At 38.2% G+C, this 19119-nt stretch overlaps 1 protein-coding gene across 1 annotated transcript; it reads left to right on the forward strand.

The window, feature by feature from the left end:
* Positions 1-6469: 6469 nt before the first annotated feature.
* On the forward strand, positions 6470-18917 carry LOC122028857 (kinesin-like protein KIN-4A). Its single transcript, XM_042587788.1, has 25 exons — positions 6470-7270; positions 8312-8458; positions 8554-8703; positions 9187-9440; positions 10655-10842; positions 10923-11047; positions 12167-12203; positions 12395-12486; positions 12600-12710; positions 12932-13045; positions 13492-13585; positions 13724-13836; positions 14279-14377; positions 14465-14578; positions 14669-14785; positions 14879-14959; positions 15512-15583; positions 16183-16276; positions 16361-16392; positions 16483-16580; positions 16655-16750; positions 16927-17148; positions 17399-17561; positions 17918-18073; positions 18154-18917. Exons 1-25 carry the CDS (start codon positions 7148-7150, stop codon positions 18367-18369), a joined length of 3108 nt encoding a protein of 1035 aa, XP_042443722.1. The 5' UTR covers positions 6470-7147; the 3' UTR covers positions 18370-18917.
* Positions 18918-19119: the final 202 nt, after the last annotated feature.

Below are 19119 nucleotides of genomic sequence, written 5' to 3' on the forward strand. Positions count from 1 at the left end.
CGTTATAGACGCCGGCTCGTCTCGATATTTAACGTCGGAGCTCGGCGGGCTTCCGCTCGGAGCGTTTATAGACGCGGCTCGTCTCTCGATATTTAACGTCGAGCTCGGCGGTCTTCTCTCGAGCGTTAAGGCCCGGCTCTCGATATTTAACGTCGAGCTCGACGGTCTCTCGGGACGTTTATAGACGCAGCTCGTCTCTCGATATTTAACGTCCGAGCTCGGCGGTCTTCCGCTTCGGACGTTTATAGGCGCCGGCTCGTCTCGATATTTAACGTCGAGCTCGGCTCGCCTCTCGACGTTTATAGACGCCGGCTCGTCTCTCGATATTTAACGTCGGAGCTCGACGGGCTTCAAGGTTAATTTTGACGCTGCCGATCGGCGAATCCATTGGCCATCCTTTGCATTAATTTTGCTTCCTGCATTACAAGGACATGGGCGACTAACATATAAAAAAATGATTTACATTCGTGCACCTTTCACCCCGCTCGATAAGGCTGGAGATGATTCGCACTCCACGGTCGATCCAGGTGCCGCCCGTCTTCATCCTCCAAATAATATGCTCCCGATCGGAGCTTCTCAATAACCTTGAAGGGGCCCGCCCAGGGAGCTTCTAACTTGCCGACATCGCCGACCGGCTTGACTTTCTTCCAGACAAGATCGCCGACCTGGAATGATCTGGGGATTACACGGCGGTTGTAATTTTGTTTCATCCGCTGCCGGTATACCATCAGCCGAACGGACGCCTTGGCTCGCTCCTCGTCGACCAAATCCAGCTCCATGTTCCTCCGTTCGGCGTTGCCATCATCATAACTCTGAATCCGGACGGACTCGACGCCGACTTCAACCGGAATAACTGCCTCGCCACCATACACCAAATGGAATGGTGTGACGCCCGTCCCTTCCTTCGGAGTCGTCCGGATGACCCACAAGACGCCCGGTGTAGCATGTGATCATAGTCTCGGGGCGGCTTTCGGATGAGCGATCGGAAGAAATCCCCATCCACCAGGCCTTGTGTGAAGGCATTCATCATGGTTTCCGAGGTGGCCATTGGAATGTCCATCGCCACTTGGTTGAACCGCTGGATGTAAGCTCGAAGCGATTCACGGGCTTCTTGCTTGATGGCGAACAGGCTCACGCTCGTTTTCTGGTAGCGTCGACTTCTTGCAAAATGGTGAAGGAAGGCCGTTCGAAAATCTTTGAAGTTCGTGATGGATCCGTCCGGCAATCTCCGAAACCACCGTTGAGCCGATCCCGAGAGAGTGGTAAGAAAAACCCGGCACTTTACTCCATCTGTGTATTGATGGAGAGTAGCTGTGTTATCAAACTTACCCAGATGATCATCTGGGTCGGTTGTCCCGTTGTACTCGCCGATCGTCGGAGGCGCGTAGTGCTTTGGCAGAGGGTATCGTAGAATAGCCTCTGAAAATTGGCGATTGATCCGCTCGGGAGATGCGTCCGTTCGGGGGGCTTTCCCCTTTCTGTCATCTCGCCTAGGCACTTCCTCCGAAGAAGATCCCCTATCCCTATGAGCTGGTACGACTTCAGGGGTACGGAATAGGGCTCGATGAAATGCAACGGTGGTCGGTGGTGCTTCCGCTCGACCACCAGACGCCGATGTTGCTTGCTGCTCCGGCCGCTCGGCTGTGGCTTTTTGTTTTTGCTCCACGAGTTTGGCGGCCCTTATCTTGATCAGAGCGTCAAGTTCCTCGTTCGAGAGCGTCACCAAGTGTTGTCGTCCAGCCTCGTCCATGGCTGCCGATCGGATGCAGGAGCGTTCCCACAGACGGCGCCAAATTGATCCTGTCCGAACCGCCGAACCAAAGGACGCTGGGCACGTGGCGCACTCCTAGTCGATGGTGTAGGCTTCCGTTGGGTCGCACGAATCTCCGGCGAACCTGCACAGAAGTCGGGCCGAGAAGGGGTTCCCGGCGGCGACCCTCCGACGCTCAAGTCAGGTAAGCGGACAGCAAAAGGTGGCTCCAAAAATCCAAGAGCGCGTACCTCCGGCGAAGGAAGAGGCTCTTTATATAGAGCGGTGAAAGAACTAATGCACGTCCACCGAGGCGCATACGTGTCCGCAGCCCATACCTCGGTATGTACCTGTCAGAGAGCTTACCTGACACCATACTGCTATACAGTTCAATCATGTCTTCGATGGGACAACAGAACACCTTATTGTCAGACTTATAGTATGGCCTAGCCATAGGACTTGACGGCTGTCAGAAGATGTTCCTATCCTTCACCCACCGCCCGGCCGGGACGTCCGTCCGGCCGACCGGCGTGAATAGCGTCGTCCGGATGACCTTAATTTCCCGCGCCAGCCGGGCGGCGTGCCCATTATGTCCTGCCCTCTCTTAGGCCTTCCGCTCGGCCATTTACTACTTCATTGAGCGTTGGAACCCCGACCCCTGTCAAGGCGTCTTTCACTATCAGACGTGTACGAGCAGGCCGATTGGCCTGCCCTTTTGTCATACGTCCGGTCGGCTCACCCTTCTTCGACGGACCACCTGGCCCTCTGACCCCCACGTGGCATTGACCCCTCGTTAGGGGGTCCCGGGCTCTTACCACCGGATCACGATGGATTGAATGTTAGGATATTCATATGGATTCACTATTTTCTTTTCCTTCCAAGATCAAAATGATGAACTCCCCCTCCCCCAATATATATATATATTCGACAGTTCCTAGTTTGTCGATTTTTAGAGGCCTAAATCTATAATTGACTATCTTGTCAGACTGGTTGCGATTTAGATCGATGATTCGGGGTTAATGGACAATCGGTCTGTTGACTCAGTTACGAACACAGACCATGTCTAGCCCAGATCCGGCCTGGGATCAAGCATACGACTAGGTTGAAAATCACAATAGGCTCATAAACATTCATCCAAATCAAATCAATATAAAATTTCCACCAACAATCGATATGATTTAATTGGAGTTAGCTACGCTTATCGCACCTCTTTGACTATGAAATGACGAGTAGATTCATCATTGCCAAGTAGGATCAATCTCTTAATCATGAAATTATGATCAAGTTAATAGAAATTTAAACTATTTAAAAAAATAAATATTTTTTTTAATAAATAAAAAATATTCATTGATTTTTTTTCGAAATTATTTTGGATTTAAATTAATTGATCACGAGCATGCGTCGTGAAAATCAGAAAAGTTATAATAATGATTGGAGCGTCGAGCGCATGGTCGGACCCTAACCACGTGGGCCCGTACCAAAGCACGACAGCCAAGCCACGTGACAGTGGGCCCTGTCCCCTCCCTCTATGCCCTTTCATTGTTTTTTATGGCAAAAAAAAAACCTTATTTAGTTTTGCTTTACATTTTTATTTTCATTCTTAGTAAAAATGAAAATAAAAATAATAATTAGAATTGATTTCTTTTAGAAATATTAAACTTTAATAAAGAAAAAATGCTAAATATTTTTATATTTTAAAAAACACACTTTTAAAAGATTATGTATTGATTGAATAAGACAATTAGGTCATCTAAACCAATCGAGTTATTACTTGAATCAATTAATATGCTTGAATAGATCGATACGAAATTAGTCATCTTGACTAACTCGATTGTCCTTATCTGGGTGATTGATCTGACTTGATCAGATGGTCCAACTGAATTAATAGAGCAATTGACATGATGATCTTAGCTAGACAAATTTAATTAATGGTTTAATTAATTTAATCGGTTGATAAATTAATTGTCTTAATTAGCTAGACCACCCACTCCCTCGACCTCATTGATAGAAGACAATTGATAAGTTGTTTGGCGAAATGATTTATTAAAAGTCAATAGCTATTTAATTTAGTGAGCATCACTAATTAAATTAATCTTAGTAATTAAAATTATTCTAAGATAATTCAACTTTAATCAAAATTATTCTATGATAAAGTAGAGTAATATTTCAAAAATCAAATTATGGGTAGATATCTTTTTTTAACAACTTTTAAAAGAGAATTATTTTTTTGACGATATAAATAATTTTAAAGAAATGTAAAATAATGGAGAAGGAATGGGTAAAGGGAGAAGAATCATAGAGGCCACAAGGCTCGTGCAAAAAAGCCACCTTCTAGGCTTCTATTCCCTTCTCTTCCCTAAGCCACCTTTAGTGATACCTCTCCCTCCACTCCTACTTCATCCATGAAACTAATACGCTAAGCCCTCGCGGGCATAGTTCACCGATTAAGACGGGAGTGAATCATAGTTTGATTATATGTTAGGATATGTTTAACGCTGAATTTAGTAGAAAAATTTAGGTTAAATGGTTAATTATGGTCCGAAGTATCTACGAGCGAAAAAGTTTATGAGTTTATCTTCATGGGTAGAATACTAATTTGGTATTGAATGATTTTTAGGGATGATGAATACCGTGGAAGTTAACTTTTCACGACTTAATGTTGCAATTCCATGATTCGCCCTTGGGGAAATTTGATGGTAAAAGTTAGACACATGATGAAAAAAAAAAAACTAAAACGCCATTGTATGACAAAGGGAAGCAACCTAAATTAGGGATGGACCCACGAGTCCTTATGATAGATCCTGCTCAATCTATTCCCTAACCTATTTAAATTATAGAAGTGTCACATGCTCTCAACAGAAAGATGTTCAAAAATATCATAATGTGTTTTTTTTAATTTAGCATTTATATATATATATATTTTCTTTTTTATGCATTCCTTCTTTCCCTCTCACAGTATCAATTTTCTTTGACTTGCACTTCAATGTCGTTGATATTTTATTCCTCTTGTTCGGGTAAACAAACTTAATTAGTTGGGATATCCACATTGTTAGAAACCAAAGTCGAGTGTTGGTTTGTTAGTCAACAATTCGAATATTTCAATTTTAAATGCCATCAAAGTAATTAACTAATCGGTGGTATACAACAACGATAATTAAATCTTATACGTATATCCAATTTTTACAGTATCATCATTTTATATTTAAATAATTTTTATCTTATTTTATTATTACTAATTAAGTATTTTTTTTTATTCTTCTTCTTCCTTGTTTGATTCACATTTACTATAATTTCACATCATTTAATTGGAATATTTATTGACCGTCTATGAATATGTTCATACTATCATAAACATGTCTTACGGAGTTTTTTTCACGATAGGTGCAACTTCAATTTTTTTTTTTAAAATTTTTTTCCCTTCTTATTATATTCATTCTTGTATATCCACACATCAAATTTAACATCTTGATTATCTCTATAACTCTCGTCTTTTACCGATGTGTTAAAAAAGCACATGATATTTTCTTCTACTTTAACTATCAATCATTTTCTCATTTTACATAAATAATCCTAAATAAAACCACGAACTAGATTTTACATAAATTCAATAAAAAAAAGTAAAATAAAAACAAAAAGATTTTGATTTTTAGAAAACATCTCTTGTTGGAAAGGATCCACACTAGCACAAGTGCATGTGATGCGTGGGGGCAGTTGCCCACCCACACATTTAGGTATATTTGTGCAGGGAGTAAAGAGGAACCCTTAATATCTTCGTCTCTTGAATGAGAGCTTTGACCTTAAACACAGAGAGCTAAGCTGTAAGCACAAGACTTTCATTTCATTTCATTTCATGTCATTCAAACTCATTCAATTGTGTACACATAGCTGGATGAAAGGCTTTTGTTAGTTTAAGTAGCCATCAAATTAGGAACTTGTATCGAAGGGACCACTTTAGAAATAGTAAAAAAACTTTCTCAATTCTTCCTCCTTTCCTCTCCTCTTCTTCCCTACAATTGATCGCTTGCCGATGTATCTTTCGGGCCATTATTCATAGCTAGTTAACTTAAAATCGGCACCTCTATTTTATTTTCACTTCCAAGGGCCATTGTAAAATTAGTATAAATTTACGGAGTCTACGGTCATAAATTTAACTAGCTTCTAATCGAAAAATGGAAGAATAACTAGGAGGGAAGTCGATCGGATGTTTCTAATAGACGATTTTCTCTTCTGATTAGTCGATGGAATTGACGATCGGATTTAAGAATTCTGTGGATCTCACTACAAAAATAACCAGCTTTAACGGAAAGAAGAAAACTAATGGACCCCCACGGCCAGCTCACACCAGCACATTCTTCATTGGTCATGCTAAATCAAAACCCCGGCCGCACCTTCCTTTTATTATCAGCAAACATGTGCCATGAGTTGGTAAAGGTTTAATAAGAACAAAGGAAGAAAAACATTTCGATTTACGCCACGTAAGTTTCTAAAAGTTCGTTTTACCCCTCAAAGTTTGTGAAATTACATTGTACGCCGATAAGTTTTTCAAATACGAAGAAGAGGCGAAATGTATATCTTTGAAGTTCAAAAATGAGGGGGCTAAATGGGAATTTATTGTTTTTTTTCTTTTTGGTCCTAAGAGTTTCACAATTACAATACTATTAACTTCAGCAAGGGAGATGCCATGTCCTTGCGCTGTTGCGGTGAACGCTGTGGCAAGATCAATGCACTCGCAGCTTACTTTTGCAACGTAATTCTCTCTCTCTTTTTGACAGCCATCTGTCTCCTGATTGATTGGTTCCTCTCTTTCGTTCGCAATTTCATCAGCCGTGGCGGAGAATTAATCTACTAGCAGAGTCGGGGGAGAAGAAGCAGAAGACGAGGAGGGACATTTTGGGAAAGAGTGGCGCTGAAGGTTTCCTCCCACTTGGATTCCAACCACACCGCCACCGCTGCTGCCGCCGCCAGCATCCGCCACTGCCGCGCGGACTAGTGTCGCTGCTCTCCTGCAGTTGCGAACGCTCAATTTTGGCTTTGCAGTGAATCTCAAGGAAGTATGATGGCGGTTGTTGCTGCTGTTGCGGTTGCAGTCGTTGGTGCTACCAAATCCTCCTCCTGACCGGCCCTCCCCATTTCATTCCGTCCCGCTCTTTCTGTTCTCCAACAAATCATTCCATCGCGTCCTCTGTCTGTCTGTATCTCTTCTCTCTCTTTCTTTCAGAATTCATTTCAGAGTCACTTCCAGACAGTGTGCGCGCGCCGCGCGACCAAAGTTGGCATTTTTCTTGGGTTTCTGCCCCTTGCTTTTGCGTTCTATCTGGAAAATTTCACAGCGGAGTGGATCTGGTGGTCGTGGTTAGCCTCGTCGCATGGTCTTGGGCAGTGTGCTCTTCGAGGAAGATGGCGGTGGAGAGCGGGGAGGATTGCTGCGTGAAGGTGGCGGTGCACGTAAGACCTCTCATCGGCGACGAGCGCCAGCAGGGGTGCAAGGACTGTGTCACCGTCGTCCCCGGGAAACCACAGGTTCCTTTTCTGTCTTCTCATCTCGCCATTGTTCATCTTTTTTTTTTTTCTTTGAGAAACAAAAAGAAGTAAATGATCGAACTTTTTCTCCGTTGAGTGAATAATGTAAATCTGGATGAACTATTTGCCGAAGAAAAAGAAAAAAAACGATGAATTTTCTTTATTCTACTTTAGTTTCTCACTCATGTTTTTGGTTCTTGAGATCTGATTCGTTCCTGTGTTTGATAAATGCCTACTTAATCAACTTTTTCCTTTTTTTTTTTTTTTTGCCTGTTATGGAGGATCAAGGGTAATGCCTGCTAGTTGCAAGCAAATATTTTATGGGTCTTTCCTTGAAATTCCCTTGTGTTATCTCTTTGCCTTTTCTGAGCAACTGTAGAACTGTTTTCCTTTTCAAAGCGATTATGAGAACGCATATGAGCACCGGATTATTCTCAAATCTTGTTCTGATTAGTAATCGCACTTCAATTATTATTCCCAAATTTATTGAAGATAACCTCGTTCTTTTCCTCTTTGAATACTACCAGAAGGTCCACTTACTTAAATCTCTTTTCTATTGATACCTATGAGTTCCGGTTAAATTTTTATCTTCCTTATAAATTCCAAAGTTGGCTTGATGATCTTCTCTTCCTTCTGCAAAAGCTTGAATAGGAGGTTCCGTTTTTTTTCCCCATCCAGTAAGGCTCGTACCAGGCCGTCAAGGAGAGAAATTTCTCTCTCTGTTCACCTTCATGTCAGTATTTTTAATTTCTACCCTTAACTGGTTCAGTTGTGATGGACAAAACTGCAACTCCCTAATTGTAATTTATCTAATTGTGGAAACTCAAAAAAAAAAAAAAATGACAGTCCACAGGAAGTAGATCGGAATATGGAGAACTTGTTCACTATGGTTATCTTTTATGACACTGCTAACATCTGTTACATGAATTTCACATGCCATTTTCTTGTCAATGTTAGGATTTCCTGAAAGTAGTTTCAGATTTCCCGAAATTTCTTGAATTTCCAAATCACAGATAGTTACTGAAGATTTCTGACATGCAGGTGCAAATTGGCACCCATTCGTTTACTTTTGATCATGTATATGGGAGTACTGGTACTCCATCGTCCGCCATGTTTGAGGAGTGTGTTGCCCCACTTGTGGATGGCTTATTCCAAGGATACAATGCAACTGTTCTTGCATATGGTCAAGTTAAGTATCAGAATATTTAATAGTACAGATGGGTAAAGTCTTTGTGCAATGCAGCCTGAAATACTTACAGCATTGACAACTTGATTCGCTACAGACAGGGTCAGGAAAAACATACACTATGGGAACTGCATGTAAGGATGCTTCTCAAACAGGTCTTATCCCTCAAGTTATGAATTCTTTATTTAGAAAAATTGAGACTTTGAAGAATCAAGCAGAATTTCAGCTGCATGTCTCATTCATTGAGGTACAAGAAATTTAGTTTGCTATGCCTTTGTTCCCTTATTCTCGGATAATTCCTCTTTTAATAGAGATTGTGCATCATATATTCACATTTGTTGCTGTTGTATATGCCTATTTTGCCTGAAATATTACATCGATTGTGTTCTTCAAATCTCTTCTTCCTTGAACAACACATATAAAGATATAAAATCGATAAAATTGACTAGTTAATTCTCTCTTGGAAAGAATTCCTCACCTGACCATATTACATTTGTACCTACTAGGCCATTTTTACATATTTATTGCCTATACTCGGTGACAGCAGGCAATACATTTCTGATGTGTATTTTGAGCAGTTTCTTTGCTAGATAACATTCATTATCTTTTGTAAATTTGTATGATAATCTTAGTTCATTTGCGATTGAATTATTTGTCTATACAATTATGTCTTTTCCAAACAATGTTCTTTGTCATCTCATACTGAGAATTTGTTTTTTGGAACATGGAGATATTGAAAGAAGAAGTGAGAGATCTTCTAGATAGTTCATCTGTCAGCAAAGTTGAGGCTGTGAATGGACATACTGGGAAGTTGACAATACCTGGAAAGCCCCCAGTGCAGATACGGGAGGCATCAAATGGGGCAATAACACTGGCTGGATCAACTGAGACTTTTGTGAGCACTCAAAAGGAGATGGCTGCATGTCTAGAACATGGTTCATTGAATCGAGCAACTGGAAGTACAAATATGAACAATCAGTCAAGGTTAAGATGATAGATTAGCAGTCCATCTCCATCTTTTATCTTCTCAAAAGAATAATAGAATTGCACTTAATTGAATTCTCTTTTGTTGTATTAGAGTATTCCTATTTTTCAAGTATCTACCTTACAAGCTACAACAATTGGTTCGCTGCTGCTGCTTGTTTGTTTATTCTCTAAAACCATGCATGATTTGTTCTATGTTTGAGGTTAGCAGACAGGTAATTCTTGATTAGTAAGCCTTCTGACTTGGTCCTGGAGGAAGAATAGTACTTGGCCTATTAGACATGCTAAATAGTTGCTTTCACAATCAAGTCTTCTACATGAAGCACACTTGACAGAGAAAATGGATAGCATATAACTATACATCTTTCTTGACGGTTACTCGCTGCAACTGACAACCCAGAACTCGTCCACTTGTTGTGCACATAGTTTAGCTATCATTTTGCAGAAGGCAATTGTTCTTACCTTCATAGTATAAATTTTGGTTGGTATCATATTATCTTATTGTATCCTTATACAATTACTAATTTCTCGACTGCTGAAATCATTGGGACCTTGAACTGTATACTTAGTTATGTTAATTTTTTTTTTCTAAGGATTTGAGTGACAATGCGTCACTGCATTTGATTGAGGTTCTAAAATATGATAGCAGAAGCTGAGCCAGCAACTACATATGCAATTAATGTCGGCATATCTCATTAGACAATGTTCGCATATAAAGCTCACAGCATATGAAATCCATCATTATCTAAATACTAAATGGAATCCTTTTCCCTTGAACTGTATAATTAAGTTGTTTTCCTCCATTGAACTTCCCTATACATGTCTGACAATCAATTTTTTCATACTTGTATGCTTCATGAACTGTCTAGATGTAATATCATATACAATCTAACTTGTATTATGAACCTGTCATTTTTCCAGTGTTGTTGCTTTTCAATGATTTAATATAGCCTTGTGCATGAACTGGAAAGAAAACAATCCATTAGAGTAATAAATATCTAAAGGATGTTTTCTAAAACTGGCAAAAAATTATGATCAACAGACAAGTACAGAGTGTGAAATTCGAATTATTTAAATTTACTTCCTTAAAATTACAGAAGTGAACTTTTTTCCTTCTTTGTTGATCAATAAAGTAGCACAATTATTTTTTTGTTGCAACATGGATCTATGCCCTTATACTTAGTTATGTTATTCTTTTTTTTTTTGTGGAATAGTCGTTCGCATGCCATCTTCACAATCACATTGGAGCAAATGCGCAAAATTGGTGCTAATGTGACTACTGAAGGCGCCCACATGGAGGACATAGGTGATGACTATTTATGTGCAAAACTGCACCTGGTAGATCTTGCTGGATCAGAACGTGCCAAGAGAACAGGCTCAGATGGTCTTCGATTCAAGGAAGGTAGTTCCCCTGGTTCTTTATTTATACAATAACCAATCAAATACTATGTTTTCCAACATTCATGTGCTTGCTTGTTTCAGGAGTTCACATTAACAGGGGGCTGCTAGCCCTTGGAAATGTCATAAGTGCTCTTGGAGATGAGAAGAAGCGTAAAGAGGGTGCCCATGTTCCTTACCGTGATAGCAAGCTTACTCGGCTTTTGCAGGTTTGCTGACATTAATCTTGGCATGCTTCCTACTTATTGTTGCGCTTTTACCCTTTCATCATATGGGAATAGATCAACAAATAAGCATGCATATGAAATTAGGGGTGGGAAAAAAAATACCGAAAATTCGGTATATCATTCATACGGTACCGAAATATACCAAACCATATACCAAACCATACTGAATTTTGATACGGTACTAATATCGAAAATTTACTATAAACGGTATGAAATTATACTATATTGAAAATTCGGTATACCTAAATTTCGGTATAGCATCGGTATTAGATTTTTTTATACTGAATTTTTCGATACGGTATGTGATTTAGGATTTGATATACCTTACCAGAACCACCTCTATATGAAATCATCATTTGCTCAAAAAAGAAAGACCTTATTTTACACTTTGGAGAAGCATGAACTTTGAAGTGTAGTTTGAGATAATTGAAACACAAGCAAGAACAAAACATAATTTTCAGTTATCTAGATAGTGAATGGATTTATATATGGCATCTACTTATGGTGAATGTGTATCTTTTTTAATTTTCAAATTTGATATAGGTGGTTTGAGATGTTTGAAAAATCTTCATAGGGGGATCTGGTAAATTCTTTTTGTGGTTGGATGTATGAGTTGGGTTGGGACAATAAATTGACACTTTCTTGATAATAGAAATATAACATTATTTTAACTAATTAAATTAGATGCCACATTTTCAACTTCCTCCTACTCTACCAAGTATTGGAGAACAATTAAAGAGTTGCAGGACATGTCTTTCTTTACTAGACTGATTTTTTAGGAAACCAACTGAGTCTAAGATCAGAAAATTCTATGGTTAGTTTTAATACCAAAATTGCTCTAAACCTAGAGGACTGAATTAGGATTGTGCATGTAGTGGTCAATGTTGAACCTGTAAATGCAGGACATCAACAAGCTATTTTTATAGTACTGTTGATGTAATATCTTCAATAGTACTGTGCTATTTTTTTATATTGTTTGAATCTTTTTTAATGATACATGAATATCATGAGGCTTATCATTCTGAATTTGGTACTCTATTTTTCAATGAACATAGCAAGAATCTCCTTCTAACTGTTCCTTATTTTATTAACTTCATGCAGGATTCACTTGGTGGAAATAGCAGGACTGTAATGATCGGTATCTTTGACTGCTTGAAGCTTAACACTAAATATCAGAAAACTATTTTATTTTCATAACAAGTCCTATTGAAATTCTGGTGAAATAATAAATAAGATGATCATTCTTCAATGATCAGAGTATACTTGAAATAACACTATTCTCATGGAATACAAAGCTTTATCTAACTAAATTAGTTTCCCCCTTTCCAGCCTGTATCAGTCCAGCTGATGTTAATGCAGAAGAAACACTCAACACATTGAAATATGCTAACCGAGCTCGCAACATTCAGAATAAGCCCATTGTGAGTTTCCAACTTGAAGAAATATTCTTAGGAAACAATGAAATCATTTAATGGCAATATGAACTTTACTTCTTATTAGCTGCTGAACTCTTTGTTTTTTGGAATCTATCTAGGTCAATAGGAATCCAATATCAGATGAGATTCAGAGAATGCGGCAACATATTGAATATCTGCAGGCAGAATTAACCTGTTACCGTGGAGGAGGTGCATCAGATGATATTCAGGCAATTATTTTGCTCTTTCTGTCAATTTTTGTGGTGATGATGATGGGCAAATCATTATAATAAGATATTAAATGGCCAGTTCACTTGACAGTAGACATTCTAGACTTACTGAATTTGACAGAGACTATCTAATGAGCAGACTTGTATTTGTATCCCATATGCTCTTCTGTTTGTTTCTGTGTACTGTTTGAACTGTAGTTTATGTCTGTTTTGATTTGTAGGCTCTGAAAGAGAAAATCTCTTGGCTGGAAGCTACTAACGAAGATCTGTGTAGGGAACTTTACGAATACCGTAGTCGATTTTCTCAGGATGAGCAATTCGATACAGATTCTAAAGTATATTTCTTGAACACCCTTATTGACTTTACTCCTTCTGTATCTTTTAATTCAACTACTTGATGTAACCAACCAAAAGTAATTAAATTAATTAAAAGTTTAGTATTGAAGTTTGATTAGATTAGGATTAAATTGATAATGGTAATCTTTGTTTTGATTAAGGTTTTTGTAATTCATAGTGTTCATATTTAATCGGATATAGACATGACACATGATTTTTATATATTTTTTTTATATTTCTTTTGTTGTCTTAGTCAGTAAATATTATTATTTACAAAAATACTCAAGTATCTGGTGGAACACTAAAGTATTAATCACTACATTGCAAAAATAATTCTCTTTTGTTTGTGCCTATGAATATTCTAGCAGCACCATATGTTGGTTAGTATCTGGTGGAAGCTCATTGGTTTAATAAAAAACATTTATGTTGTGTTTTGAAATTTCAGAAATCTGGAAGTTGTTTTCTTAAAGAAGAAGATAAAAAGAGGAGCCTGCACAACACAGAAAGCTTTGATTATCATATGGCTGAGGCTTTGCGAGGTATTAAAAATCATTTGTGTTTAAGACTGTTAATTAGTTTTTGGTGTTTTAAGAATGCACATGATATATTTTTTTTCATCATGTTATAGTTATCCTCAACCATTTAATTTTTGGGGTGATGTTTCATTGCTTCATCAGGTGATTCAAAGGACATAGATGAAGAAGTAGCCAAAGAATGGGAGCACACTATATTGCAAGACTCTATGGGAAAGGAGTTGAATGAATTAAATAGACGACTGGAACAGAAAGAGGTTGTAAGATTGCATCAAATTTTATTTTTCTATAAATTAATTAAAGAAAATTATTTTACTATTTTTTTTCTCACGATGAAGGTCTTTCGGGGCCACCCCTAGGCCCTAGCTCCCCTCCCTCAGTGCCCACCTTGTCCATTTCAACTATTGCACTCATACTTTATTTTTCATTGGTGGACAACAACCATTATAGTTTGTAAAGCTTGATTAAACCATTAGTTTAACTTGTATGTGATTTGTTAATGGTGATAATATACTATCACAGCAGACATGTTTGAAGTTTGTTATCTAATTCAGATATCTTCGCAGCTGATTTTTTTTGGATTTCTTGTCAAACGTAATTTGGTTTGATTATTCTATGAATTCTTTGATTCCATACAACTCCAGAACGATGCTCTTTAGCCAATTTATTGGCACTTAACAAATTTTCTTGTCTGTGCAGTCTGAGATGAAAATGTTTGGTGGACTTGACACATTTTCTCTTAAGCAACACTTCAAGAAAAAACTGATGGAGCTTGAAGAGGAGAAAAGAACAGTCCAGGTTAATGGACAGAGACTGATTTTGTTATTTACTCCGTTTGTTTTCATGATTCTCCCCTACTGCTGATCTTCTGGTAACTCGTTGCAGCAAGAGAGAGACAGATTGTTGGCTGAAGTTGAAAACCTTGCTGCAGCCTCAGATGGCCAAGGCCACAAGTTGCCAGAGAACCACTTGCAGAAACTGAAGGCCCTTGAAGCACAGGTTGATTATCTATTCCTGAACTTTTATTATGAACTAATAATGAAAATGCACTTCTTTCAGACTCGATGACTAACACATTTCTCTTTTCAGATATTGGACCTCAAAAAGAAACAAGAGAACCAGGTTCAATTGTTAAAGCAAAAACAGAGGAGTGAGGAAGCAGCGAAGAAGCTACAAGAAGAGATACAATTTATTAAGTCACAGAAAGTTGTTGTTTATGACTAAATATCTTGTCATTCATTTATTCCATTCTCCATCAAAAGGTTTCTTCTTGTGTTTAGCGGTATCTCTATTCTGCAGGTCCAGTTGCAACACAAGATAAAGCAAGAGGCAGAACAATTTCGGCAGTGGAAGGCTTCTCGTGAGAAGGAACTACTTCAGGTGCAGTTTATGTTATAGTTTAGGGTATTAGGATTCATATAAGACTGGAAATTGGGTCAGGCAATTCTCTTGACTGTAGTTATATTACAAGTAATAGTCCCCTATAGTTTCAAGAAGTCAGAATTTGTCTTCCGCTCTGGTTGTCTTTTGATTCTAACAGAGAAACCACTATGATCCATATATGATTACTTTACTAAGTTCCAAACAGTGATTATAATTTTAGGCGAAGAGTATAGACAGACAACCTCTATCCATATTATTCCACTTATAATTTATCAATCTTTATGCTGCTCAGAGTCATCAATTTGATAGTAACATGACCAAAAAAGGAACTCTAAAAGAAATCTTGGTTTCATGTTGTGCAAAAATCTTTATTCATTTCCATTTCATTTGGATGCCATTTTCGTAGTGATATTTTATCTAATGGATCATCATTTGATGAAATTGTACAGCGTATCATCATATCGTATGCTATTTATATTCTTTTTAGTAGAAAAAAAATAGGAACTAGTGGAATCCATTTATTTTAATTTTATGCATTTGCATAAACAGCTAAAGAAGGAGGGAAGAAGAAATGAGTACGAGCGACATAAACTTCAAGCATTGAATCAGAGACAAAAATTGGTAAGTGTAACCCTTCCCTATGAGGAAATCATCACTGTAATTGTTTCTTTTATTTCCTGTAGTTGTGATATTACAGGATTACTAATTTGTAAGATCTAGCTTATTCTCACAGTAGTTGTGATATTACATAATTTGTATTAGCTCTTTGGACTTGTAAGAAGTTAATATTTTACTAATCATGCTACCGAGGATCGAGAAGGTGAAGATGGGATTTGTGGGAATTGATTTTGGAGTAAAAGAAAGCTATATAAGGTCTAAATTTATAAAGTGGGCAGCAACATGGTTGAGGTAGGTCTCATCCATGATAATCCCGTTGATTTGGGTCCACATATAGAATGATATGTTTCGCTCTGTTGACCAAAACTAAACACACCATTTCAATCCTTAGTGTCGTGATAAATTAGTGATAGTCCTAGTCCTAAAACCAAGTGCATGAGTGTATCCTAAACACATAAAATTATTATCGTTGCGTTAAGATGCATGTACTCAAAGCAGTACCATGGTTGATGTTTTGTAAATGCTTACAGCATCACGTAGGTCATTTTTGCAGTTTTAACAGTTGAGACATTATGCCATTGGGATCTCAAAACCTTCCGCAGGTTCTTCATAGGAAAACGGAGGAGGCTGCAATGGCTACCAAGAAGTTGAAAGAGCTGCTTGAAGCTCGAAAGTCATCAGCACGTGAAAATTCTGGTATGCTTCTTTAAGAAACTGGTTTCTAAGCTTCAATCCTCTAATGGGCCAATTATGATTTACTTTTTTTTCTTCTTTTTCCAGTTATTGGAAATGGTCATTCACCAGGAGTTCCAGTAAGTTATCAATATATTTAGTTTTTTTACTTCAGAGAATCTAGATAAGAAATTAAGTGAAAATATATGAAATCTAAACTAATTTTTCAGTTCAATGAAAAATCTCTACAACGTTGGCTGGATCATGAACTTGAAGTTATGGTGCATGTGCATGAAGTTCGGAATGAATATGAGAAACAGAGTCAAGTGTAAGTTGTCTTTTTATCAGGAGAATGGATCATTTCTGTTTACAGACTTGGTTATGTTCATTCCCTTTGTTCAGACGTGCTGCCTTGGCTGAGGAGCTTACCTTCCTGAAACAAGAGGAGGCTTCATCATGTGGTGCCAGTCCACCGAGAGCAAAAAATGGAAACTCAAGGTAGATAGTAGCTTTACAAGAATAATATATCGAGTGCAATTTGGTTATTTATGCTTATGAATGCTTGGTTATGACTTTGTTTAACAATCTTCAATAATAAAAATACCATATAAAACTTGTATTAAACCAACTTGAACTTACTTAAAGATCCTGTTTGCTGATCAACCCTTTTGCAGAATGCCCTCTTTGTCTCCAAATGCTCGATTATCAAGAATAACATCGCTGGAAAACATGGTGAGCATATCATCAAACACTCTTGTAGCCATGGCTTCCCAACTTTCGGAGGCAGAGGAACGCGAACGGGCATACACAGGGCATGGAAGGTGGAATCAGTTGCGCTCCATGGGAGAAGCGAAGAGCTTGCTTCACTATTTGTTTAATGTTGCAGCAGATGCAAGGTTGTATTTCTAGTTTTTTGCTCGATATTCGCTTTTGTGAATAATAATAACATGAAGTTTGCATCAAAGGACTAGAAAATGGAAAGAGAAGTAATACACTCCTTGCTGTTCTACATATTGGTTAAAAGATGGCCAGTTGGTCTGTAGGTTAAAATGGAAATTTTCTCATATTATTTTGACCAAATTGCTATAAGTTTTCTTGAATTTTCAATCCACTAAGTAATGTCTTCCTTTTGTGTATTTGGAATAGATGCAAATCGAGGGAGAAGGAAATTGATATCAAGGATCTGAAAGAGCAACTGAATGAACTTGTTAGCCTTCTTAGACTCAGTGAAGCACGGAGAAAAGAAATGGAGAAGCAACAGAAGATGGGAGAGCAAGCTGTTGCAGTTCCATTAGCGACATCACCTTTGGTAAGCTCGTGTTCAGTTCTTGACAGTATCAAGTGGATATTGAAACTCTCAGATATTCTTGCAACTCTTTTAAGATTTTCCCCCAGCTAAGGCCAAACCAAAGAGATACTTAAGCTCGAATGGCATAAATTTAATGTTCAACTGCTAACGACGAATCTAATGACTTAATTTTTTATCTGCATGCATACCAAATGGGTATCTGAAATTTGCAAACAAGTATCTTTCTTGCTAAAGTCAGGCAAACAATGTAGATATGTTCTCTTTCTCCAAGTCCTGAAATTAAACTCAAGCCATGTGTACAGAAGATATGATGAGATTTGGAAACTTATACTCTGAAATTTTGTGTCAATTAATAGATGAGCTCAAATGGTTCCCTGAAGCACTCTGCTGATGACACTAGTGCTCCACTTTCTCCAATAGCAGTACCGGCGCAGAAACAACTAAAGTACACTGCTGGCATCGTTAATAGCCCAAGCAAAACGGCTGCGAGTTTTGACAATCAACCACTGAAGGTCTTATTTCGTTCCCTTAATATGATTAACTTGCAAACCATTTTAAGTATGGTTGAGAAAGATCTCTTCTCAAACTGCAGATGGTGCCAATTGGGCACCTCTCGGTAGGAAAGAAACTGGCGATAACTGGTCATGGAGGAAAGCTTTGGAGATGGAAAAGGAGCCATCATCAGTGGCTCCTACAGTTCAAGTGGAAATGGCAGAAACCATGGAAGTTGTCTCAATGGATTCAGCATAGTGACAAAACAATTATGAGAGCTAGACCCCGATCCCTCCCTCTCCAGAAGATCTCTTGACATATAGCTTCAAACTGGTACCCAACAATCCCAACCAGTCCCCGTGCGAGTAATTTTATAGCATGAAGTGGTCAGAAAATCTCCTTCATATGTAATCAAGGCTCGACAATCTCTTTTCTTAGAGGTTTTGATTAAAAGAGAAGTCCAATTTGTACATGTTTATAGCTTATTTCTTCATGTGTAAATTGTAAGCATATAGGTAAGCATATTGACAAGGAAATTACTATCAGCCACACTCCCATGTTCCTCTTCAATAACAAGGCCCCATAATTGTCCCCCGAATGTAAAGATTTTCATCAGTCTTTCCAAAAGCTCTGAAGCATCTTGTAAAGCATCAAAAAAAATCTATAAAATGCTGGTAATGAAGGGAGATGAAGGGCAAAGCTTGGCATTGGCTTGGTACACTTTCTTTTTGTAATTGTTATATTTTTGCTTTGGTGTTGAGTTATATCTTGTATGTATTAAGCATACCAAACCTTTCTGCCATTGTTTGTGTGCATTAGGGGTAAATGTCCAACAAGTTTCATTTCACGGATTTAAATCAATGTAAGTAGATGGTTATTTCTTCAATGCAAGAAAGTGGCACTTTCTTGGCTGTAAGAATATAGAAGTTAGTCGGTGTTCCATGGCATAGAGAAAATGTTCTAGCTTTGGATTTGAAAACAGATTTTTTGTTGCAGTGAACTGAAGGGGACAAAAAAGGTTCATTGATTCATTGTGTTGCAGAGTGAGAACTGAGAAGATGTAGAG

The sequence above is a fragment of the Zingiber officinale genome, chromosome 10B (genome assembly GCF_018446385.1).
Source record: "Zingiber officinale cultivar Zhangliang chromosome 10B, Zo_v1.1, whole genome shotgun sequence".
In the NCBI taxonomy this organism is placed as follows: Eukaryota; Viridiplantae; Streptophyta; class Magnoliopsida; order Zingiberales; family Zingiberaceae; genus Zingiber; species Zingiber officinale.

What these genes read in the sequence shown, in the direction of transcription:
- LOC122028857 (XM_042587788.1), top strand. Translation starts at nt 7,148, where the DNA reads ATGGCGGTGGAGAGCGGGGAGGATTGCTGCGTGAAGGTGGCGGTGCAC. An exon ending in GACGACTGGAACAGAAAGAG is followed by an intron (nt 13,837 to 14,278) that starts GTTGTAAGATTG and finishes TTGTCTGTGCAG; the next exon opens with TCTGAGATGAAAATGTTTGG. An exon ending in TGAATCAGAGACAAAAATTG is followed by an intron (nt 15,584 to 16,182) that starts GTAAGTGTAACC and finishes AACCTTCCGCAG; the next exon opens with GTTCTTCATAGGAAAACGGA.